At 32.0% G+C, this 26966-nt stretch overlaps 3 protein-coding genes across 4 annotated transcripts; 1 reads left to right on the forward strand and 2 right to left on the reverse strand.

Annotated features, from left to right (window-relative positions):
* Positions 1-6558: 6558 nt before the first annotated feature.
* LOC125608073 (peptidyl-prolyl cis-trans isomerase CYP19-1-like) lies at positions 6559-7694 on the reverse strand. Its single transcript, XM_048777899.1, has one exon. It carries the CDS (start codon positions 7475-7477, stop codon positions 6713-6715), a length of 765 nt encoding a protein of 254 aa, XP_048633856.1. The 5' UTR covers positions 7478-7694; the 3' UTR covers positions 6559-6712.
* Positions 7695-11814: 4120 nt separating this feature from the next.
* Positions 11815-14523, forward strand: LOC106352036 (protein JASON). Of its 2 annotated transcripts, XM_013791723.3 has the most exons (8): positions 11815-12189; positions 12337-12385; positions 12473-12537; positions 12927-13108; positions 13243-13472; positions 13542-13939; positions 14012-14103; positions 14176-14523. In XM_013791723.3, the coding sequence occupies exons 1-8, from the start codon at positions 12094-12096 to the stop codon at positions 14264-14266; spliced, it is 1203 nt and encodes a 400-aa protein (XP_013647177.2). In that variant the 5' UTR covers positions 11815-12093; the 3' UTR covers positions 14267-14523. The 2 variants fall into 2 exon arrangements, with proteins under 2 accessions (XP_013647177.2, XP_013647176.2); XM_013791722.3 differs by having other exon boundaries at positions 11816-12189; positions 13243-13939.
* A 1675-nt stretch (positions 14524-16198) lies between these two features.
* LOC106348375 (probable 2-oxoacid dependent dioxygenase) lies at positions 16199-22365 on the reverse strand. The gene is made up of 3 exons (XM_048777900.1): positions 21680-22365; positions 16707-17028; positions 16199-16611 (listed from the first exon to the last, which is right to left on the reverse strand). The coding sequence occupies exons 1-3, from the start codon at positions 22186-22188 to the stop codon at positions 16360-16362; spliced, it is 1083 nt and encodes a 360-aa protein (XP_048633857.1). The 5' UTR covers positions 22189-22365; the 3' UTR covers positions 16199-16359.
* Between the last annotated feature and the right edge of the window lie 4601 nt (positions 22366-26966).

The raw sequence follows: 26966 nt of genomic DNA on the forward strand, positions 1-26966 counted from the left end.
CTATTTTGAAAAAATTTACAGAACCGTGTCACTCCTTTTTTAGAAAACTTTTATGCTTTTTGAATTATTAAAATATATCATCGATAACCTTTAAATCTAACTGCAATTTATTTTAAAATTTCATTTATTTTCTTTTCTTTTCTTTTCCCTTCCGTTCGGATCAAGCTAATTAAAAACACTCACATTTTTGTTGGCTCTATCAACAACACTCACGTTTTTGTTTTTGTTTTTTTCTTTCTTAAGTAACACTTGCCCTAGTTTCAATATAAAAAATGTTTATTGTACAATCGCTGTCACATATTGGATACATCATTTTTCAACATTTTAACTATATACTAGATTTTGATCCGCGCTTGGAAAGCGCGGATTTTTTGGATTATATTATAATACAAAGTTTTATTATATCAAAAATATAATTTTTAACAGTTATATAATCTACGAATTAGTTTATTTGAGATTTTATATGTACAATTTTATGTAAGTTTATTTTAGGCATGATAATTATATCCGGATAAAAAAGCAAACCGAACCGACCCGAAAATATAAGTGTAGTTCAGGTCCAGAGAAGATAACCTATTGAGCAGTGTTTTGAAACCCGACCCGGACCCGCGGTTGAACCGGTAAACCCGGCAATCCCGAAAAAATCCGGTTTGGTTTTGTGAAAAACCCAATATTCAAAAACCCGCAAAAACCCACAAAAATCCAGTAGAACCCGGAACCCGGTACCGGTTACCACTGGTTGAACCAATAAATAACTTTTACTTCTTTTTTTAATTTTTAATTATGTTTTATATTCTAAATTTCTAATTAAGAAGTTATATACTGACAAAAAAAGTTAAGTTTTTTCTTTTCAGTTTTATATTTGTGATTTTTAGATTTTAATGAAGATTTCACTATGTCAGTTGAAGAAAATAAAGTGAACGGATGGTCGAGAGAACCAAAACTAGTTGATGTGATTTGGTGATAATTTATTTTCGTTATTGATAATTTATTATAATAATTTTTAACTTTTAGTTTATTTTGTAATTGAAATTTAATTTATTATTCACATTAAATATTTAAATATTTATAAATTTTATGTCTTGATATTTTTAGATGTCATAACTATTACCTTGTTAGACAAAATTATACAGTCTAAACTACTTTTTGATATTTTGTATATCAAATGAAAATAAAAATATAGAAAAAGTTAAGTATTTTCTAAATGTTATTAAACATAAAAGTTTACATATCCAAACTATTATTTTATGTTTATAAAAACATTTTAAAAATATTAAATTTTAGTTTTTATATTTCTATTTACATAGCTGATATATTATTATATAATAAAATTAATTCATTTATTAACCCGCAGTTCGCCCGCAGTCGACCCAGTGACCCAGTAATCCGGTAAGTCGTCCGGTTCAGTGTCCGGATCGGGTTTAAAAACATTGCTATTGAGTTTTTTTGGACCTGCATGTCTTTGTTTGAGTCCGGATCCTACTCTAGATCCGATCATAAATATGTTGTGTTTATTAGGTATATTTGGATATTTCAAATATATTTCCTGTAATATAAACATTTTTTTTAAGTTTTTGGTTTACGATTATAGTATTTGATTTCAGGTAAATTTTCAAATTAAAATAAAAATTGCGTATTTTTCATTTCATCGTCTCAGACTTTGAATAAGATTTTGAATTTTTAGGTATTTGAATTTTTTTGGGTATTTCTTTGAACGAAAAGAAATTCATTCATAGACTTTCAATTATACCATAGTACCCAAAAAGACAATTTAGCGATCCTAAATATTGTATCTGAACTATTCATAAGTTCAAATAGTGCTGATATATTTTCTTGTAAGTCGAGATTGAAAATTTGAGAATGGTAAACCTGAACATCTCCAAGTTGCTTGCGCATGAGGACAAAGAAAGAGAACATGGTTAATAGTCTCCTCTTCCACACAATATCTCTAGCAAGTTGGATACATATTGATTCCTCTTGAACAAAGTTGCACATATGTAGGCAGAGCGCCTGAAATAGTTTTCCATACGAAATGTTGAATCATAGGAAGGATTTCTAATTTCCAAGTTTGAGCTTTAAGTACTAGAGATCCATCTGGTGCTATAATTTCTTCTTCTACAAAATCATGGGTAGCCGCCCAATAGCCTTACTTAACCGTGTATTCCAAATTTGGATTATATGGCCAAATATACTTGTCACATTGATTATGCCTCAATAATCTGATATCATTAATCAACTCCACCTCTTTGGGTAGGAGTAACGAGTTCAACTTATCTTTTTTCCAAGTTGCAGTAGCTTTATCATGAACTCTGAGACCTTCATGTTTGGATAAATACACAGGGAGACCAATCTCCTAGGAGGCGTAGTCGGAATCCAACAATCCTCCCAAACTCGTGTATTACATCCATTCCATACTTGCATAAGTAAACCTTTCTTTAAAAGATTATTACCCTCTTGAATGGATTTCCATCCATACGAAGAACTAGTTGAACTAGTTCGTGCTGAAGAGAATATTTGTTGGAGACAAGATTAATTATTGTGTTGTTTAGATACACTTTCAGTAATATAATATTGTTTTCCATAATTATCCTTAACGAAATTCTAATAGTTTTTTTAATTACAAATGATATTAAATCTATCTTTATATATAAAGATATGTTTTCTTCACTCCCAGCTATGACACGTAGGACGCCACGTTCCTGTTGCAACACGTGTGAAACGCACCGTTTCATTAAAGTGCGCTTTCTATTGTTTCGGGCTTGGCGTTGGGCTTTGTGTTGCGCTTCGTCTGCGGCCCATCGACCACAAGCTTCTAATCAGTTGCGATGCGAACCCCTTTGTGTTCTTCGTTTCTCATCGATCGCGCAGTGACGATCCAGTTATCTAAGCAGCACACTACTTGCTCATCCTTCATCTTCCTATCCATCAGTTGCGATTGCATTTGGTATATATATGCACCTCACGGAACCCTCAAACAATCTAATCCTTCCACAATCTTCTTCAGATCCTCCTTTATCTTCTTTCTCCGTTAGAAGCGATTGTTTCTAAGAGACATCTTTATTGAAATTTCATCCTAGTTTCTTATTAATGGCAGTCTGTAAGTTAAATTTCCCTTTTGTTCTTTCTGTGCACATGGAATTTACATTTGCTCAATTTTTTTTGCATCTGTGTTTGACGTTTGAAAATCTGAATCCGATTTCAAAGTCATGGATCTGGAAATTAATGATGCGCTGGCGATGGAAATTTGTCGTGATACCAGCATAAATTCAGGGGACGGTTGGCGTTCCTCTCCGGCGTGTAAGTTTACAGAAATATAATACTTTTTCATTCTTTATGAATCTCCAAGAAATAAGGGAATCTTTGTGATATACAATTGTGATTGATCTTTAACAGGCTAAGTTGTTTACATTCAGATAGAATCGTTCACCATTATATGAAAAAGATACATGCTTTTGGATTAACAGAGCAATCTATGGCTTGCTAATTTTGGAGTGGCTAGGATTGGAGCTCAGAATCCAAATGACATGACTGAAGAAACTGGTACTCTTGGATATGTGGCTCCAAAGGTAACAAAAGAACGCAACCCTTACGTTAAGGATTGGTTAGGGTTAACTTTCTTTCTCCCTCATTGTGAGTGTAGTATTGAAACATGTTATTTGGGGACTAAACTGGTTTATGGTTTCGTTGGTTTAATAGAAAAACTTAACGTTTTTACCACAAAAAAAAGAAAAAAAAACTTAAATGCAGTACTAAACCCATTTGTTATTCAGTTTTAGTTTCCACTCATATTGATGCAGCGTTGGTTTCCACTCAGATCATATACTCATCCCTTTTGGCTGTTTATAGAATTTGTTTTGTTTATGGCAGTGAGAATGTCTCAGCCGAGAAGAGCAAGAGCTGATGCAGAAGCTTCCTGATTCCAGCAAATCAAACGCCGTTGAACAACATAAAATCTGTTTCGCCCAATTCAAAAGTGAGAAATTTGCGAGTTATTAAATTTAGTATTTTTTATCTTCACTTCTCCTTCTCTGAAATTGTCTTTTTAGCTCTCCTTCTTTTACAGGATTCATTTGGTAAGAAGCTGATGGATAGGATCCGGCCAACCCAACCCCGGTTCCTGCACAGTACTCTTCGTCCGCCTCTACCACGGTGTCTCAACCCAACTCCGGTTCCTGCCATGTTGATGCAGATCCACAGCGACACTATAGGTGTTGCCAAATCTGCACTTCAATCCTCCTAAGTTCAATTTCATGCCGCAAATTTAGAGACACGGTGTGCCCTTCTCTTTCTATCTGTTCATATACACTTGGATATGTAATATAAGGAATTAAAAATGCTTCTCTTTTGTTGTTCTATGTGACCAGAAAAGACAGAACTCTGAACAAATAGAAGAACACGATCCAGTTATTAGTTGTTGTTCTTCTTTGATGTAGTTGAACACAGTTTTGTATGTTGGAAATGACTTTGATCGGCCAGTTTTGTAAAGAGTATTCACTAATTAGCTGACGCCTTGGATCATGTTAGTTTTTGCTCTTATTCACTGCCTTTTAACCACTCTTCTGGTGAAAATTATATACACTGGTATACCTTTCTTCTTCTTCAATCCATTTGTTTGATTCAGTTAATCTTCTTTTATTTCTTAGTCTTCTTCTTTTAACTGTGTAGCTAAGGAAGAGTTCGAGAATCTGTGTTTAATTCTTGGTATTGAGCTTGATGCTGTGGTAAGTCCAGCGTATCTTTCTTTTTGTCAATGTTTTGTTAGTTTTTTTTCCCCTGATTAGCATCTGTGTTTTGCAATGACTACTAGACAACTGAGAAAGCAATCATCAGGAAAGAAAAGCATATAGAAGAAGAAGAAGCTGATGATGACGAAGAAGTCATCTACAAATAATATATCAATCTGGCTGTGTAGTGTATATACACTGGTATATATTTATATGATATTTTTTAAACAAATTTCGAGACTAATGTTTAGGTTAAATTTTAAAAGCAATAAAATCAGTCAAATGTATTATAAACAATCTACAAAAATCATATTCGTGAAGTAATTAAATAAAAATAGAGAAAATCACAAGCTATACATTAGAAGCTAACAGTAATATTTTTTTCAGAATATCCTAATATGTTCATGTATTTTATTTGATAATTTCTTAAAATAAATATGGTTATTTTTAAGTAGTAACGATCAATATTAAACTATTATACAGATTAGCTAATTTAGAAAATAAAATTTTACATCGATTCACCTTTCCATTATGCAAAGCTTGATTTAGAAGAAAATATATAAGAAAATATAAAATTATCAATGGATTAAAAGAAATTTATAAGAGAGAAATTTCATGCTCTATGTATTGAACTTCAAATGTAATTCTGAATATTTACTTATTTCATAATTAAGTTAGAAAAAAAAATAGTTACACTAATTAAAAAGGAATTGTTATTATAGTTAGATAAGTGTATGCTTTCTAACAAAAATAACAAAAACCAAATAATTATTACTAATTAAGAATAAACTAAATATTTCTAAATGTATATAAAATGTTTTTAAAAAAAAAATCACTTGAATATCTTTGAGATATCTTTTCTTTTTGAGAAAATCTTCAGTCTATATCCTTTATTCATATTGTAAAACCAAGCCTCTAATTTAAGTTTTTTTGTGTATTCAATTTTATAGTTCAGGGAGAATTCTACATCGAAAGTGAGGAGAACACAAGATATGGGATCAATGGAGAATGTTCACTCCTCTGCTAGCGATTCTTGAATGTGGGGTTTCAGCGTAACCTCTCTGATATTTTCACTTTCTGGATTTTGTGTCGTCTTTTTCTTTTTATTTATTTACATTCTTTGAACCCCAAGTTTCATTCTGATTATTGCACTTTCCCTTAGATATGATTCATGATTTATAAGCATTTAATCGTTGATTTCTTAAGAATTTGTGGAAATTACATATTTGTATATCACAATTTAGTGGGGGTTATTGGTTGTAGTATTTTAATGAATTTATGATTCTTTCTTGGATTTAGAAATTTTTGATAAATACATAGATTTTAAAGTCAAATAAGTAGATTTCAGAATTACAAGAACTAGAGATATTTATCTAAACAAGATCGCCTAAATAAAATTTCTTCAATCCATTTTGTGGTTGTTGAAGATAATTTCTTCGGAAGAGGAGATGTTGTTCAATATCCGGGTGGTTCAAATGCTTTTTAATAAAAAATAAATCAAAAACTTTTGGATACTTTTAATAGAGTTTTGAAGTGTATAGATACATTTATTTGAGGGTTTTGGTTGAGTTCCGGTTTTAGACTATTTCAGATTCATTTGGGTTTGGGTCTCGGATTCTGTTTTTTTTTCCTAAACCTATTACGGACTATAATATCCTATCTGCATATGGCAGCCGGCTCTAGTTATTTTATTTTAGGCAAACGGAACATGAGAACAAGAATCTCTTAGAAATCAATGACTAATGTCAAATTCTAATAAGAATATACATTATAAAATACGGTTGCACAGACTTTTTTTTTTTAATATGTTTCTGCAATAGCAGAAATGATAAACTGATGATGGTTGTTATCATTATTCAACGGTAGCCAATCTAAATTCAAGAAAAAAGATAAAAAAACAAGAGTAACAAAATTAAAAACGCACCAAACATCAAAAGGACACAAAGCAAGCAAGCAACCATTGTAGTTGGAAAATATCTCTGTCAGATCTATTTAATCTGACCGCAGTCGATCACGACGGGCTTGGAAAGCTTGTCCTTAAGAGGTTCGTGTGATATGATCCTGACCACATCCAATCCTTCAACAACTTGGCCGAAGACGACGTGTTGATCGTCGAGTTCCCAGTTCTCGGTCAAGCAGATCAAAAACTGAGATGAGTTGGTGTCAGGACCATTGTTGTTCATGGAGAGGATACCCGGACCGGTGTGCTTTTTGATGAAGTTCTCATCCTCGAAAAAACCTCCGGCGTAGATTGATTCGCCTCCGCATCCTATCCTTTCGTCAGTGAAATCTCCTCCGCCAATGATATAATCGGGGCACATATGGTAGATGATTGATCCTTTGTAATGGAGTGGCTTACCCTTCTTCCCCATGCCTTTCTCGCCTGTACAGAGGGCGCGGAAATTCTCTGCTGTCCGTGGGGTCGTGTCGGCAAAAAGCTCCATCACGATCCGACCAACAGCTTTGCCGCGCACCCCGATATCAAAGAAAACCTTAGGGTTAGCCTTTCCTGGAGAGCATTCTAGGGACTTTTGAGAGGACGGATTCGTACATAGATTACCAGCTGGAGCAGAGTTTGGGTTAATGCTAATGGTAAGTCCTTCACCAGCTGGAGGTTGAATTCGGCCAAAGGCACCCCCTACCCCGGATGCAGCCCCTACCTCGGATCCCGCTGGAGCAGAGTTTGGGTTAATGCTAATGGTAATTCCTTCACCAGCCGGAATGTTTATGTTGATTGTAATTCCACCGGCCATTCTCTGAGTTTGGATCTAAGAAATTATATAGGTTTCCTGGGAGGAGAGAACATAGTTCCAATGAAAATAAATAGTAAAGTGAAGGAAGATCGTCGGCCGTATTTGTAGATTTTTCAAACTGTATTTTAGGTTAACTGTGGTTAAATCGAATCCCACTAGCGTTAAATCTAATCTGACTGCTTCTATTTTGAAAAAATTTACAGAACCGTGTCACTCCTTTTTTAGAAAACTTTTATGCTTTTTGAATTATTAAAATATATCATCGATAACCTTTAAATCTAACTGCAATTTATTTTAAAATTTCATTTATTTTCCTTTCCTTTCCTTTCGGATCAAGCTAATTAAAAACACACACATTTTTGTTGGCTCTATCAACAACACTCAGGTTTTTGTTTTTGTTTTTGTTTTTGTTTTTGTTTTTCTTAAGTAACACTTGCGTTTCAATATAAAAACGTTTATTGGATCCTGCATTCTTCAACATTTAAACTATACATTATTATACACATCAGTGTTTCAACCATGTTCCAAAACGGGTTCTTAGCGGCCGATTAAATCTCGGCGAGACTCTATCCGACGGTTGGCCAAGGCGATTTTATCATATGCAGTCACACTCTCGGTTACGACAAATTGTTTCTTTCTAAGTTTTTGAGAGTATAAAACGAGATATTAGATGATATATCTACGAGTTAAAACATAAAAAGATGTAATTTTGATAAATTACGTGAAAATATCTTTATAACCGCTATGGAAGTGCAGTAGAGATCGTAAGATCTGGAGAAAATTATTAGGAATGACGAAGCGAATTGACCATGTTACCCTAGAAAAAAAATCTTAAAATGGAACAAAGGTAAAGTGGAGTGACGCTCCAGTACCACTGGGCCATCTATCTATATATATAAAGGGGAGTTTTCTCTCACCTCAGCCCTCCACATCATTATTCAGCATGGGGCTTCTTCTGCCACGTCAGCATCCTCTCTTTTAGATTCGTTGGTTTTGTGTGTGTTGTTAATGGTCTTTCACGAAAGCATAAAATTGTGAAATACTGTTTGGGCTCTCACCTCTTTTGGGCTTTAATTTTGTACGTCCAATTCCCATCAACTTTGTCGTCTACCTATTAACCTTCTTATCTTATATAGAACGGCCTTTGTAACGTACAGATGACCTTCATATCTTCTTACTAACCTTCTCAATTATAGCAACCCTCCCAAACGTCTCATTAATTCTCATTAAAGTATCCTTCACCTCATCCTTACGCTAGCAACTATAAATAAGCATGTAGAGTTTGACTTTTCTCATCGCATCCTCTTCTTTTCTATCTCAACATTTCAAACACAGAAAAACCAATGGCATCCTCAAAGATTCCGGTTTCTGAATAGAAACTAGGTCGTTGTAGTCTGTTGTTAAGGGTGTAGATATCTATAACCTTGAATCTACTAAGGTTCATCCCACCTGAAATTTTCTCAGGATAATCGAGGGAATAATCAAAGATGTTGGAAGAGAAATAATAATTTTCAGTCCAGTGGAATGGCCTAGGCTCGATTAAGTGAATACATCTATAAATGAAACGAAATAGAGTTCCTCGGAAAATCCAAGCTGGTGAAAGAAGCATGGCACTTGAAACCAGAAATGGCGTGGTTTATGTGGGTCTGACTCTGAGAGGAACATATACTCCAGTCTGGCTAGAGACAAAGGAGACGTAGCCACAGCTCTCGAACCAGCTTTGAGAGGCTTGGAACAGAGATCAGTCCAAGAAACATTGTCATCTCTGCAAGTCACGGTACGGGTTTTGCTGGGGAATCATTCTGGGAGTAAACTCTCCTCAGGAAAAACGTTTTTGAAGCTTATAACTTGATGTATTCGCTGTACAAAATTTGAGATTGGTGATGCCTGAGGAGAAATTGAGAGAATATATTCGTTATAAAAGCCAAGGAGAGAAAAAACAAATCGAGAAAATCTAAAGTTTTAGTTTTGCCATTAATAAAGAGGAAGTGGTTGTTCTAGGAGATATGCCGAACAGCCAAGGAGAGAAAGAAGAAAGTCACAACTCACAAGATAGAAACATGTAAGGAAAAATATATTTTATTAATGGTGAAAGGAAGAGTGGTTACAGCTGTGCACGCACTTGCCATGATTTCCCACTATTGTTTTAGTTACTCTCACATTCTTACTTTTCATCTTCGTTATTAGAGATATACTTTTAACATTAGATACGATAATGCATGAAAATGTCTATATTTATATTTTCTCTACATGTTTTGGTTTTTAAATTCTTCACTGTTACTTTACATTACTCTATTTATATCTTTCTCAATTCACTGATCAAATTCAATAAATATATATAATTATTATTAATTAGAAAATTGTTCTACAAGATCAAACGTAACACTATCACAACATTCATCAAAATGTAAATCACTATCAAATAGATAAAAGTTAAAATTAAATTTGGGAAAGGAATATAAATAAAAGTTAATTTTTGTATCTTATAACGCATATATATATATATATATAATATTCTAAAGTTTAACCTGTTCTAAAAACAGGTAAGTAAAAGAGTAAATAATATATAAGCATCTTAAATTTTAGTACATATTTGAAAATGCCAATCAACTCTTAATTAAAAGTAATATTAACATTATTGTTTGTTTTTCATTCATTTTTAGAAATCTTAAGTATGTCTTTTTTTAAAAAGATTTTAATTGTTCTACATTTTTGCACATTATTTGTTCTATTAGTAAATAGAAAAAAAATTCTTAGAATCATCAACAACTTTGACTTTAATTTCAGTGACATATACGTTCAAACAAATAATGCTTCTTCAATTATTGAATACGTTACAAAAAAAAAGTTAACTAATCCAAGCAAATATAAAAAATAATAAGATAATTACATCACAAAATATAATCTCAAACATTTTTCTAACTGAATGTTTAAAGAAATGAGATATTTATGAGTACATCAGAGGCGCCCAATACGTAAAATTAAGGGATGGATCAAGTCTTCCACAAACAATATACCCTTCTATTTTTCAGTAAAAAATGTATTATATTTAGAGAAAAAGACCAAAATAGCACTAAATCAAGTTTTTGTTTCCAAACTAGCATTCAAGGCAAGAAGTCACAAAAATAGCACTCAAGGAGTGGGGTTTAGGGTTTAGAATTTAGGGTTTAGGGTTTAGAGTTTATGTTTTAGGGTTTAGAGTTGAGAAGTGGGGTTTTGGAGATAAGATTTCAAATTTTGAAAAATAAAAAAATTTAAATTTTCAAAAGATAAAATGTTATTTTGGTCATTTTAGTTTTTGAGTGCTATTTTTATGATATAAACTTAGAAAGATGCTATTTTGGAGATTTGCCATTATATTTATCTTATTAATATCATTGTAACCTTTATTTAGTCACTTTTAAGTATTACACATTAATTATATATCTGGGCAGAAATATAAATATAAATCTAATTTATTTTTTTCTGGTGTTGATTTTGGAATTTTCCGATTTTTCAAATTATATAATTGTGGGATCTTATTGGTTATATTTTGAAACGGTTTTTATATGAGTTCCATTATAAAATGCATACATTAGCTATACAAAAACATCATGGAAATGCATACATTGAACCCTACAATATATAGTAAAAAAGAAAACATTTACACGAAAATCGCAAAGTCTCGAGACATATTTAACAACAAATAAAAACTGAAAAATGTTAAAATATATAAAAATTTAAAACATTAAGTTAAATATATAAAAAATGCACATTTATACAATATATTAATAAACAAAATTCTCAAGTGTGCACTGAATCTATGCCCACCAAATACAGTTTTTGCTGCTCTGAAGAAATCAGATCAAAATAATATCGTTTTGACATCAATATCAAATACATCAAATATATTTCATAAAAATGACAAAATCTGAAAAACAAAGTACACATTTTAAAATTTTAAATAGCACAAATATCAAATAATCCGCGCGAAGCGCGGGAACACCACTAGTTAGAAATAACCTAAACTATTCTAATTTTTTAAAAATATTCAAAACTAATCTCTGATTAATCCTCAAATTTTTATACGTGATTGTAAATATGTCACAAAAAGCATAACGTCATATACTCTCTCATTTGCAACTGGAAATTTGTTAAGTGCAGGACAAAACCGATTAATTTAGAGTTCAAAATGTCTGACATCAAAATCATTGTCAATACGTATTTAAAATATGGCTATACGGCAAATAAGCCCAAAATCAATCGATCGAAATGATTTTCTTTTCTGCCAAATACTAATTTTTTTTTTTTTTTGTTCAAAATTTCCATTACAGAATTCATAAAACAGAAAACAAACGATTTATAGGGACGAACAAGATGGACCACGTTGGATCGATCACACGCGCCTGTCGAGTGACGAAAAACGTACGAAGTTATGAGTAATGTGGACTCCCTCCCTCGTAAGATTTCAAATTCGAAAAACCAAAACGACTCTCAGCCCCACCCCCACCACTCTTTCTCTCTCAAACTTTCTCGGAAAATAAAAAGGTTCCCGAGAAATTCAAATCAAATCATATCATATGAATACCGCCGCTTCCTAGCTGAAACGCACAGATTCATTCTATCGAGCGAGAGCCATGGGTTGTCTCTTCCGTTGCTTCCTCCGTGCCAAAGCCGAGGAGCAATCTACCGTCGGCGATTCCGTCTCTCAACCTCCCGGCGGCAACTCCATCGTAATCCCCTCTCTCTCTCTCGCTTCCTTTGATTTCAGTCTCGAATTACAGTTCTCAGAAGTTAAAATCGATTGTAAATGTTCGTTTGTTAGTCTACTTGAGCTGGATTTTTTTGGTAGCTCGGCGTTAACATAGCTTCTTTTACAGAGAGGCCATGACTCGAAGAATCGTTTATCAGCTTTGTTTCTCTCTCAAGGTAGTATTTATATCTCTTCTTATTCAATGTATGGTTTGAAAGAAGAAGAAGAAGAAGAAAGGTCTTACTTGTTTCTTCCTTCTCTAGAGAAAGCGGATTCTCCGCCACGTCATCACTGTGAAGGATCTGGTTTGCATATTATCAAGGATGAGGTATCTCTTCCTATCAATTTCGAACCGTGTGATTCCAATTACTCTTAGCTTCCATTGTGTTGTCAGTTAGCACTTTTCTGGAGGATAAGGTATCTTCATGTTGCTTGAGATACACTTCATGTTAGATCTTTGCTTGCTTTGTTTGTGATATTGGAGGTCAAGCTCTGGCCTGTGTAATGGATAAAAATAAAATAAAATAAACACAAGGGTTCTATTTTCTTATGTTTACATCATTACCTTTCCTTGAAATTATCTGATTCTAATCACTGTTAGCTTCTATCACTGCGTTTGCTAGAGATTCTTTTGTTTTTTTGCATGTATCAATCGAATTTGTTGCTCGCTTTTACAAAATGAAAACATAATCCTCCTGTTTACCTCTGGAATTACAGGTTCAGCTTCTCAAAGCTTGCGGTGCAACAACAGCAGCCACACCAGTTGAAATTAGGAAAGCATCCCAAACTCCTCAACGTGGAAAACAGCTTACACCTTCCCAATTTCATTCCTGGATCTCTGATGCAGTCTTTCACTTGGATGAACCGTGCGAAGAGGTTTCAGAGCAAACTCCTAGCAGGTGCTACTTTTCTTAGCAAATATCTCTTTTAAGCAGAGCATTTGAAAACTAAAACTGCATATATCCTAACATTATTCTACAACACGCAAGAGGTTTCTTTTGATCTAGAATTTTACTCTTTTGTCAAACATCAGTTGCGTGACGAGGATCTCCACTGGATATAGTGATGCTGGTGAAGAAAGCCAAGAAAGCATTGGTACTGAGTTCAGGGATGGGGTGTATAGATCCAGCAAGGTGCCATTCGCAGCTGGAAACATTACGGGAAAGAGGAAATCAGTGTGGTCTAAATGTGATTTTGATCAATCTTACTCTTCTACTTCTTCCAAGAACAGCACTTCAAAGACACCAGAGAAGGCTGGAAAAAGTAATTTCTCAACAACCTCGCGTAATCTTACCTCACTGAAGCTATCGGATGAGATTCAAACTCCTGCAGTTATGGAATCAGCAGTAAGGGGAAGACCAAGAATCAGGTCGCAGTGTTTGCATTCACCTTCCAGTCTTACTGCAAAAGCCTCCATATGTAAGCTCCCTGAAGATTCAGATGAGACTAAAGAGCATGCTTGCAAAGAGAAGAAAGAAACTGAATCTCCAATATCAGTAACTTGTGAGGGAAATTTGGAAGAGAGTTCAGCTAGTCCTTCTCCTTGGGTGAAGCAGAGTGAAGCGAAGAGTAAACAAAAAATGACGGCTACTATATCCACTGTTACTTATGGGGACAGGCCCATCATTGGAACGGCTGCTGCTCACTGGAACGAGAAAGAGCAATCTCAAATCTCACCCAAATGGTGGGATGGTAATGGGATACCAAACTCTACAAACAAGTACAAAGAGGTACCTACTCTCCTGTTTAATCTCTAGTCCTCTCACTCATGATACACATGGGAGTTACTTTTCTTAATGCAGGATCAGAAAGTGAGCTGGCACGTAACATCTTTTGAGGAGAGATTGGAGAAAGCACTTTCAGAAGAAGGCGGTCAAGGTTTCACCCCATCAAGGTACATTCTTCTCCTTCTCTTAATGAAAGTGGTAAGTAGTAACCGATGATGCATAAACCTGTTGCTGTGCAGAAAGCTTGAAATAATGGAAGAGGCTGAAAGCGACACAGCTATACCACAGCTGCATCATCCAGCGCAATCCACATCAATCGTTTCCTTTTGAACATCGTGTAGTCTATTATTGAGTATTGAGACAGTATTGGGCGCTTTCGTACAGAATGATTATCATGAGTTCATGACTCATGAGCAATATGTGATGATACGTAGAAGAATCTATATAGCAAACTTTACACGACGGTTCATGATTTCGTATATCCTTTCTATCACATCACCTGATAGTATATGCAGTGTCATTCATTGCAAGTCCTGAATGATTGGTTATCAAGTGCTTGATGTTTTAAGTTCTTATATTTTTCATTATCTATTGATTCTGTCTACTATATATACTTTAAGCTAATTCTATTAGGAGCCAGAAGTTTATGGACGGAGAAAATAGCGGTCCAATTATGCCTCCGAATAGCAAGACATCAACACATTATTTAAGCGTGGACACTTGAGTATTTGATTCGTTTTCATTTTTGGATTTTAGATATTTTGGAAATAAAGATATATAAGAACCATTTGGGTACTTATTACATCTGGATCGGCTTTATGGCATCTCTTACTCCACTCTATTTTTAACTCTAAAATAGAGTTTAAAGCGAAAATGTTCCAATGATACTCTATTTTTATAGAGTGAAAACTAGTTTTACTCCAAATATATAATAACTTATTTATTTTTTGTTCAGCACTCTATTTTTTACTCTAAAATAGAGTACCATCGGAGCAAATTCCAACTCTATTATAGAGTTATTATATTTTAGAGAAAAAAATAAAATAAACCATTGAAGATGATCTTAGTTTAGTTTGGTCATTTTGGTGTTTGAATTGGTTGATATAGTAAGATTCTGAACTGATTTATATATAAACGGCATGCATTTACATATTTAATTATTTAAAAATAAACATAACTAATATTTTAGATATATAAACAGTATTTTATGTATTTGATAATTTTTTTGTTTTTTTCGGTTCAGTTTTGGTGAGATTTCAGTTTAATTCGGATAATTTGAATATATAAATACATCAACTGTTCCAGTATTTATGATTATTTGGATACTTATTAGTTCGGTTCAGTTTAGTTTTTTTTTTAGTTTCGGGCAATTTGTCCTTGCCTAGTCATAGTTCGGTTCAGTTTAGTTCCTTTAGTTCTGGGAAATATGTCCTTGCCTAGTCATATATCTTAAATGAAGAACTAGAGGTGGGCGTTCGGGTACCTATTCGGGTTTGGTTTGGGTCTATTCGGGTTTCTGGTTTTCGAGGTCAAAGATTTCAGCTCCATTCGAATATTTTTAAGTTTCGGTTCAGGTTCAGTTCAGATCTTTTTCGATTCGGGTTTGGATAACCCATTAAAATTATTTTTAAAAGTTTAAAATTTATTATATACTTTAAATTTCTCATAATCTATAAACAAAATATTATATTACATACAAATTTGAATAACATATGTCAAAATACCTAAACTTAACATATAATTTGATTTGGTTTGAATATTTGGATAGATAATCAATAGATATTTCAAATATTTTGGTGTTTTTAGTATATTTTAGCTATTTTAGATATTTGCTTTTGACTATTAATATATATTTTCAAGTATTTTGGATAATTTAAAAATATCTTATATATTTTAGATTTTTTAATAAACATTAAAACTAAAATATATTTATATAAGGGTGTATATAAGTCAATTTTAGATACATTCGGGTACCCGGAATACTTCGATTCGGGTCGAGTTCGGTTCTGGTTCTTTAGATACCAACATTTTGAATTATTTAATCAATTTGGGTTCGGGTTCGGTACTACTTTTTCGGGTCGGGTTCGGTTCGGTTCTTCGGATTCGGATATTTTGCCCAGCCCTAAGAAGAACTACATATATTTCGAAGGATGAGATAAGCATTTTCGCATGTTATATTATTTATAAACATTTTTTAGCAAAAAAAAACAACTACATAATAAAACGTTTTAAGATACTGATCGTTTAGTTTGACAAAAAAAAAAAAGATACTGATCGTTTTAATTCTATAGGTTATTGGATACACGATAATATGATGAGACCAAATGTGAAAATAGGCATACGATATCACATGTATTCTTGTGATTTTATTCTACACGACAAATCTTAGTAAACCTCTGACATTAGTGTCCATCTTTTACTATTCAGATCCTGAAATGGAGCAAAGGAGAGGCTCCATCAAGTCCTCTAGCCAAGTAATGCCTCGCCAATTCGGTCGTGGTGGTGTTTATGTACTTGGGAGGGTTTTGTGTAGAAACAAGCTCTTTAATGGGGCCATATACTTGCTCATTTGGTATGGTGTGCATAAAGAAAGATGCTATCGAAATGCGCGGTTCTTCACTTCTGTTCGCCAAAACCCTATGCTCCACACTAACAAACTTATCGTTGCTTATAAGCTGCAAGAAACCATAACACATGCATATATTGGGATTTGTCAGAACATGGATTGTTGTTTACAAAAACTAATCAAGAATGAAATTAAAATATTTGCCTGTAAGAGATCTCCGAGGTTAACGATAAGAGCTTTGGGATTAGGAGGGACATCGATCCAGCATCCATCATGGAGAACTTGAAGTCCTCCAATGTGGTCTTGGAGAAGAACAGTGATGAAAGATATATCTGTGTGTGAACTTATCCCAAAGGTTCGGTCAGGTTCTGGACAAGGCGGGTAGTAATGAGAGAGCAATGACAAGCTCTTTGCGCAGTCCAGTTCTCTGAGGTGGTTAGGTTCTAAACCAAGAGCTTCTGATAAAAGTCCAAAGATTAGTTCTCCTAACTTCATCATTTGCTTTGAATACTCCAACATGATATTCCTGAAATAGTAACCACCACGTACATTTCATTATTAATTATATATATATATCCTATATATTAAAACAGAAGTCACAACCTTGATTCATGTGTGATTTTTTAAAAATAGACCTAATGGACCTATTCATAGAAATTCATACTATATTTTAATTCAAACTAATAATAAATATAATTTTTAAAATATTTTAATAATAGTATCTTTTGATATCTTTTCATTTTAAATATAAATATATTTATTTTAAAATTCTAACAAATCTGTTTAAAAAGATTTTTACAAAATCTTCATTTTCGAAATTATATTTAAATATTTTCACTAATTTCAAAATTAGTTTAAAATATTATTATACATTAATATATTTAATTATATAAAATGAAAAATAAAAAAATCTATAACATTTTAGTTATTATATAATCATAATCAATCATATTAAATTAAAATTATTATATTGAGCTAAATATAATGAAATTGTATTAAATTTACATATTTATATATTTTATTTTCGTAATTATAAAATATTTATGTTCAAAAATAAAATCTAATATGTTGGTAAGATGGGTTAACATTATCAAACTATATAATACATGTATTTCTTTAAAGTTAATAATATAAAATCTTTGCAACTACTTTAATCATAATATATTTTCATTTTAAATATAATATATATTTATATATTATATTTTAAAAATTCTAATAAATCTGTGTAATATTTAAACAATAACTTAATGTATTTTAAGTTATCGTTTAGAAATAAAAATAAATAAATTATAGTCATGATCACGTTAAAATATAATTATTATACTAAAATAAATATGATAAAATTATATTCAATTGATAAATTTATAAATTTTATTTTCATAAATATAAACTATTTATTTAAAATATAATATGATGATAGAACGGCTTAAAATTAACAAACTATATAATACATGTCTAAAAATTAACATATCTTACACTTTTATATATACAATAATAAATTATCTAAAATAAATAAGCATAAAAATATTGGTAAAAAGAAATCCAGTTTTGAAATACGGATCAGAATTTAGCATAAATTAAATACAAAATATTTTTTAAATATATTTTCTCATGAATATATTTATTTGCTTAATAACTAAATGCAAATACAATAAGATAAATATATAATAATAAGTGGTAAATACATAAGGTTTAAACAATTAATTAATTATAACATGTAAATTATAAAATTATTGTATTTGAAATAGTTATATAAATATTTATGTATATGATTAACATTAAAAATATATACCACTTATGTTCTTTTTTTTTTTTGTAACATACCACTTATGTTCTAAAACAATAATTTATGTATAGAAAAGTGAAAACAAACACCCGTGCGGTTGCACGGGTCAAAATCTAGTATAATATTATTTGAGAAGTCACTTTCTTATATAGCGCTCTCACGTTAATTCTCACAGTGGTTTGATTACTATGATATCCTTAATGAATTCTTTAATCACATTGTTATTAAAAAGAATTATATATAGTTAGGTAATATTATTAAAACATGTGATTTAATAAATTTTCCTCACGTAAGTTACATATTAACATAGTTATATTATAAGAGTAATTCCCTAAGATAGACTTAAAAACGTTTTTGTCACAAATATAAACCTTAAAAATAAAAAATGACCAAAATAGACTTAAATGTTTTATCAAAAGAATCAAATATACACTTAAACATATAGAGTTAATTAATCTAGACATTAGAGTTAAGGAGTGGAGTTTAGGGTTTAAGGTTTAGGGTTTAGAGTTTAGAGTTGAGGAGATTGGGGATAAGATTTCAAACTATAAATTTTTTAAAAAAAAATTCAAAATAAAAAATGCTATTGTGGTCATTTTAGTTTTAGAGGTCTATTTTTGTGACAAAAACTTAAAAAAATCCATTTGAGAGAATTACTCATATTATAATGCGGGTGACCTTAAACAATTTACATATTTCCTCATACATTAAACGATTTCCTTATTTTAGTTATTTTCTTAATAGAAAAAGAAACTACGTCTAGTTAGTAAGGTTTCTAAGGAAGCTACGTTTAGTTAGTAAGAATTATACGAGTTGTCCTTTTTTCCTATTTACATTTTTGATTTCTGATATTTTTTGAAATTCAATTTTGATATAAACCTAAGGTGATAACTATACAATTTTCTATGATACTTAGGAATATTATACTTTTTGATAAGTATACAATTTCCTATTCTTTAAAATTCTCCTAACAATTTTGTATATTTTTTTATATATAATTTCCTAATCCTAATACTATTTGAAAGCCCCAACATCTATATAAATAAACAACTGATTCTCACAAATCTAACTATCAAACTATCTACACAAATCTATTTCTAATATCTTTTAAAAATCAACATATATTTTTGATAAATATTATGAAAAATATGCACATTTAAACGATAAATAAAACTAATTTGATTTGAATTAATTAGAATAAAAATAATAATTATACTTGAGTTTGAATCTGAAAGAATATATATGCAACTCAATAAACTCACAACATGAGTGACTAGATTAATCCAACTTCTATCCGAAATCAAAGATCTAACTAAAATAAGAAAAATATAACTTTATTATAAAATCTATTTATTTTTATACATATAAATTACATGATGACTCAAAACATATTAATAAATAAAATAAAATATTAACTAATTGTTACAATATAGGTTTATATATATGCATGAGATTTCAGAATATTATCGTTATATTCATTTACGTAATTTTGAATCAACTACTTCAGTTTATTTTTTATTTAGTTCTAAGCACAATATATATTAAGCGATATATAATCTTACAAAAATATATTTACATATCTAAGAAAATAAAAAATCTAAATGCAAATAAGAATTTAATCAAAATTAATTATATTAGAATAAAATATTATAGTTGAATTCAGAGAAATAGATCAATATACCCAAGTGATAAAAAAATCGATTGTTGACCCAGAAAACAACCAAAACGACTAGAAATAGCATATCCAAAATCATATGTGTAATTAAAATAATATAATATTATTAATTTAAATTATATATATATAAATTAAAAATTAATTTAAAACCAAAAGTAAATATCAATTAATTATAATAAAAGTAAAGATCATGGCCAAACTGAATATTTTGTAAAATAAAAACACAATAACTAAACAACTCATAAATAAAACTGTAGTTATGATAACATAAAATACATAAATAAATAAAAAATATTCGTATCCGCGCAGGTAAATCACCTAGTATATATATATATCTAAGTTAAGTCCTATATTAAATCAAGTATCTTGTGTAATCTTAATTAATTCAATTAGAACTAGAAATGAACTTTCAAAAAATAAAAATTTTATTTCCAATATTAAAAGTACTTTGGGATAACAACTTTTTGCCTCTTTGGTATAAATTATTAGCAAACTCTTTTGTAAATATCTGTAGATAAATATTTTGTTTTTTGTATTTTGTTCTTTGGTTTTTTTGTTTGTAATTTCTATTAAAGATGACTTGAATTTTGGTGCAACGGTAAAATGTCACTTTCGTTCGTATAATTATTATATCTAATCTATTAAAACTGAAGTACAATTATTACTTAATCCTGATTTTTTAAAATATATACCATGGAATGCTATTGCCTTTTAATTTAAAAATTAGTCAACAATTTTTCCAGTCTTTGCATAAGTGACGTTGTATACTTCTATATATGCAAGTATGACTGCTTAAAGTTTTGGTTTTGTGTTGCTTCTGTTTTTTCCAATTTGTATACATTGAGAAAAATAAAGTTTCGTAATTGGCGTCGTTTTGATTGCCTTTCAGGGTTTGTTTCATAGAGAATGTTATGAGTGTCAGTGTGTGTCAAAATTCTCTGATTGATTATTATGCAGTATCCTGGTTTCACATCTATGGGATGAAAAAAAGAAAAGAAATTAACCTAGGTGATACATCAGTTAGTCTTCTTAATTGATTAAGAAGCAAACTACATTGATGCTTCCAAGTTTTTCTGAGCTTACTCTAACATAATATAGAGAATAGTGTTTATGAACTTTAAAAAAAAATCGAACTCGATATGTTTAATAAAACCAAAGTTTTATGGGTCATACAATACACAATTTCTGATTCCATTATTTAAACTTTTAAAAAAATAATAACAAGTCATACGATAAAGATATGATTAAACCTGACGATTAGTTTTTATTTAACATGTTTAAGTCAATAACATATAATTTTTATTATATTTAGATTTTATATTAGAAAATTATTAAATTTAATCTACAAAAAGTAAACCCGAGTCAGAATCTAGTTTGATTTAAGAAAAGCTTCTAAAATAAAGTAAAAGTCATGTTTTAAAAAATTATAAATACAGATATAAGAATTTATAAATTATTTTTCATATTATTAATAAAAACCCTAAACTGGTATTTAACTTCAATCAAATTTATCTCCAGTTTTTTAATTTTATTCAAAGTATATATGTGGGCCATTCACCACAATAACCAAATTTGTTTTTTTGTAAAGATATATTTTTAACTTGAACAGTTCCGCACTGTAGCATAATTATAGTAGCAACTGGTTAAACTGAAATAGACATTTTCCAATTACAAGCCATATGTATGTATGGACCTATAGGTGTTATGAGTACGTACCCACAAATCTTTGGTAAGTCCTCAGCTCTAGGAACATCAGGAGCCATAACCGTGGTTAAAGTATCTCTCCAGTTAGCAGCTTGAGAGCTATAGAGATCAAAATTAGTGTTATACTTAACCTTCTTGGTGATGTCTCTGCTATAAAACCCTCTCTTCACTTCCGTGTCTTTCTCATGAAACCCACGAGTCCCCTCCTTCATCTTCTCCATTACATCAAGTGGAATCCCATGTTTTATCACCTGGAAAAAACCGAACTTCTCAGCCGCGTCTCTCACTTCCGCAACCACATTCTCTCGTGTTACCGTGGACTCGAACATGCCACCTCCAAGATCGATCGTTGGAATCACCACCGTCGAGGAGGGTTTGATAGGGTTTTCTACGGTGACATGTGGTGAATGATGGAAAATGCGAGGGATATGTGTGATTCCGGCGTCGACGAGACCCTTAACTCCAATTTTCATTTCGTCGAATGCTTTTACCTCACTGTCACGGTCGTATAAGCCTGCCATAGTGTCTTTCTTACTATTTTCTTTTAATACAAGAACAAGGAACTGAAGAAAGAGGCAGACTTGTGACTTGTGTGTTCTTGTTGTATCAGAGCTCGGTGACACTCTCCGTATATATAGCAACACAAATGTGTTTTGGTGTGTGAACAGAGAAGTTGAAATAATTACACTTGTTTGTCCAACTTTTTGGTTGATGTTTATGTGATATATACCCCATGTGAATTATGTGGTATATAGTCCTTGAACTCAGCTAGTGCGGTCCTAAAAAAATTGGGTACCTGGTACCAAAAAAAAAAAGGAGTAGAGGTGAGGTCCCCTCTCGTCGTCGATACAATTATTGTACTACGTAATTCTCCCTTTTTTTCTTTTTTTAGTAGGGTATAATTATTTATAGGGACAGTAATTTTAGAGTTATTCTTGGGTCCACCCCCTAAGGTGAACCTCTAGGTTCACCAACCAATAGGACTTCATTATTTCAAATTCGATATCTTTTAAAAAAAGAAACAAAATATTGTCAAGATATATTATGTTTTTAAAATAAAATGGTTAAAAGATTAGAAAAAAATAGTAGTTACAGAAAAACAAATTTAAAAAAAAAAATATTTTTATCGTCGTCAGCAAAACACTAAACCCTAAATCCTAATCCCTAAACCCTAAATCATAAACCCTATAAACCCTTGGGCAAACTCCAAACCCTTGGATAATTCATACTCTAAATCAAAAACATTAAATCTTAAAACCCTAAATCCTAAACCGTAAACCCTTGAGTGTTTAGTGTTTTTGATTTGAAATTTAAGATTTATCCAAGGATTTAAGATTTACCCAAAGGTTTAGGATTTAGGATTTAGGGTTTAGGGTTTAGAGATTAAGGATTAGGGATTAGGATTTAGGGTTTAGTATTTTGCTAAGAATGTTAAAAATATATATTTTTAATTACTACTTTTTTAATTTATTTATTTTAACCTTTTTATTTTAAAAATATAATATAACTTATAGCTTGAGAAAATATTTTGTTTTATTTTTTAAAAGATTTCGAATATAAAATAAAACAATCCTATTGGTTGGTGAATCTAGAGGTTCACCCTAGGGAGTGAACCCAAGAATAAGTCGTAATTTTATAAATAAATAAAGACCATAATGAAAACCGTATTTTATTGTATATCTTTTTATTTGTTTTACATGTTTCAAAATGATATTTTAAATAGATACATTTTTGTATTGATAATAACTAATTGTAAATTTCAAAAAAAAATTACATTTACTAAATTCTTATTTGATTATAATTATGAAAACTAGATAATCAAAAATAAGCATTTAATAACAAAATTTAATATATTATTAATATATAGAAAAAATTAAAACATTTATCATTTTGAAACGAAAAAGGTATATCTGATTTAACATGGGTCCTTAATTAATATAGGGCCTTCTGCAAAACGATTCATAAAACATTGTTGTTCAGGACCAGTCTTGAAATTCCATTGCAAGTGTTTAATGTCGTAGTTTTCAAAGATTTTTATTTTCTCATAATGCGTACTTTTTTACAAGGTCTTTTTGGTATGAACTGTCAAGAATCATGGTCTCACTTTTTTTTTTGGTTCACAAGCTCAGATATTTTAACTCTAAATTTCTGTCCTTATACTCTCTTGTTGCCGTCCTCCACCGTCCAATACCAACTTTGATGCCAACTCTATCATCTTGAGAGTGTAGTTAACGACTCTACTGTGTGAATGTGTCCTCTCGCAACATTGTATTCCTCTATATACTCTTAGCGTGTTCAGATGTTACATAATTGATTTCATCAAGTTCCTTTACCTAGAGTTTAACAACAATAAAAAATACTTTACGCAAAACGTCTAAATCAAAATATATTTCCCTACGGAAGTGGAGTTAAAGACAAACCTAATCATGTTTGTTGTATAATATCACAGTTGCGTGATTTGGGGGAAGTCTCTCACACAGTATTTCAACATTGTAAAAAGAGAAATAATAGAAAACAAAAGAAAGTGATCACTTCCACAGTATCTCATGAGAGGTGAAAACCATTTCTTTGTAGAGAGATTGCAAATATTATAAGAAACTCTCTTCCACCATTTGCGATGTAATAGTAAGTGTTATTTTATATTTTTATTTAAAGTTTATTTATTTTGCAAACTGATATTGTTTACTCTATACTGAGAAACTATGGGAAAAGGCGGAGGAAAGAACATAAACCCACACAAAATTGGAGAAATCTTCTCTCTCTCCTCAAAACTTCCAACTTCTCTCTAACACTTTGACTGCGTTTTCTGGCTCCGGCGGCCGCCTTTGACGTGTGTGGCCGCCGAGAGCTCTCTCTCCTCCTCTCTCTTTAATTTTTGCTTCGTTTTGCCTCTTCCTATCCTTCCGTCGATATGCATGATGTTGAGGTCGAGGCTCCGCCGAGGATTCATCTAGATCCGCTCCGGGGAAGAGGGGGATTAGATCCGAGGTCTGTGGGCTCTGATTGGAGTATCAGTGAGGCGGTGGAAGTTTGAGGTGGCTCGAAGTCGGCATTTTGGTGTTCACTTCCAGATCTCAGTTTTTTCCTTCGTAGATCTGCAGCTCTGAATGGAGATTGCGGCGTGACGTGTGGTGTTTGTGGCGGTCTCGCTCCGGGTCTTATAGTGTTGTACTCTGAAGTGTTTAACTTCGTTGTGGAGTGGGGTTTCAAGCGCTCCCTAGATAGCGACTTGGTGTCTCGTTGTCTGTCAAAGGTCCGTCTTGTGCCTAAGGGGGATGGCGACTCTGTCTTGTCGAAGCGTGCACGGTGGATAACACGGCTGTGTGGTCATTCTGTCTCTGTGGTTTGCGCTTGCAATCGAAGTTAGGAGTCTCAAGATCTGTCGTCTATGGCTGCTCTTCCTCTTCTCTGGTATTGCTCTCTCCTTGTTCTGTCGGCGTCATTTGCAGGTTCATGTTGCTCTGTCCTAGTGTCTGAGCCTTTAGCATCGCATTGTTTGTTGGTCTTCGTCTCTTGCGTGTGGCTACAAAACGGTGCGCATGAAAGACTAGATACATGTTCTGTGTATTTGGAGTAAGGGTGCGGTGCGAGATCCCGGTGAGTCAGTAGGGTCTAATGTCGTTGTGGCGACTTACTTGAGACCGGTCATCCCAGTGCGTGGTGGTTTCACTTGGACCCCTGCGTAGTCTGTTCTCTTCTTACAGCTGATGCTGATGTTTACGGTCGTTGCTTGCCTCTTTTTCGGCCGTTTTGGTTCTGTGGCCTTTGGGTCCGCGGTCTAGTATAATAGTCTCCGGGGTCGAGCATCTAGGTTTCTGTTACATGAATAAAGCTCGACCTTGCCTTGCGGTGCTCTTGGCCTCGGGTTCTTGCTGCCTTATCGTGCTGTCTTAGCTTTGAAGGCTTCCCGCGAGCTGTTCTTGGCTTAACCTGATCATAAAGAGTGGATCATCGGGGAAGCGAATATTACCGGGTTAGGTCTCTCGGTTTAACTGAGGTTGCTTCTTTTGCGGCAAACGGGAAGTTCCATCTCTGTCTAGGCTGGTGGTTAGCTGCTCGGCTTGTTGTGTCAGTCCCAATATAGGTTAAGAAGATTCTCTGTTTAGGGCATCTCCAATGAGACTCTATTTTTCATCTATAATTTATACTAAAATAGAATAGCTCTATTATAGTGTAATTTTTGCTTCAATGATGTTACCCTATAATAGAGTTAATCTATTATAGAGTGAAATATAGAGGAATGTCACTTTTTCACTCTTAATATAGAGTAAAATATGACATTCTTCTATATTTTACTTTATAATAGGGTAACACCATTCGAGCACTATAATAAAGTTACTCTATTTTAGTGTAAATTATAGAAGAAATTTGAGTAATTTGTTTTGAGTCGGAAAATAACTGGACCAAATTATTTTATTTAAAGTAATTTGGGTTCCATTTAATTTGATTTTAGTTTCAGTTTAAATCACTATGCATTTGTTATGTATTGTTGTAGAACCTACATGGTATGTATCAAACATTTTTCTATTATATGGCAGACGATACTACACGTAGGTGTCAAACATTTTTCTATTAACATTGCTTCGTGTTCAATACATACGGATTTGTGTTAACTTAGAAAAGTAACGGATCAAAACTATTCGAAACCAAAAAACGTTATGATCAATAAAGCAATTATGATAAGTTTAGGGGAGGAATTAGAACCCCTAGCTTGCGACTTTGAGAAACATGACGTGTTAGTATGACCTTGATCGACGTTTCCCATGCCAACTAGTTTAACCTTAGCACATGCCCTAAATATAAAAGGAGCACGTAGGTCTCATCACAACTTCCCATATAACATTTTACCAAAAAAAAACTTCCCATATAACAATATCAAGAACCGACAAATGATGGATGATGATCTACATCATATTTCTTTCGTCTTTACTATAGCATAGTTATTTCAAATCTCTTCAGTCCATGTGCACCCTTCACCGCTAAATTTATGTCATTTTTCTGGTTAAATACAAAATATCAGGTTAGTTAATATGAACCTCCATAGATCTACTCCATGGAATAGAAGATTTCCATGAAAAAAATTGTCATGGAGGTTCAGATTTATGTCATTTCTTACATTTAGCAATGAGATTTTATCATCAGATTCTAAGTTCTCTATTGAATTATATGATAATTAATTTAGTAATAAAATCTTTGTAATATCTAACAAAAATAAATGTTATTTAGGCGTAAGCAGGAACAACAAGAAAGTGATCTATCAATATTCTTTTGAAAATTCCTCACATGATAATAGAGGGAA

The sequence above is a fragment of the Brassica napus genome, chromosome A4, assembly GCF_020379485.1.
Source record: "Brassica napus cultivar Da-Ae chromosome A4, Da-Ae, whole genome shotgun sequence".
NCBI lineage: Eukaryota > Viridiplantae > Streptophyta > Magnoliopsida > Brassicales > Brassicaceae > Brassica > Brassica napus.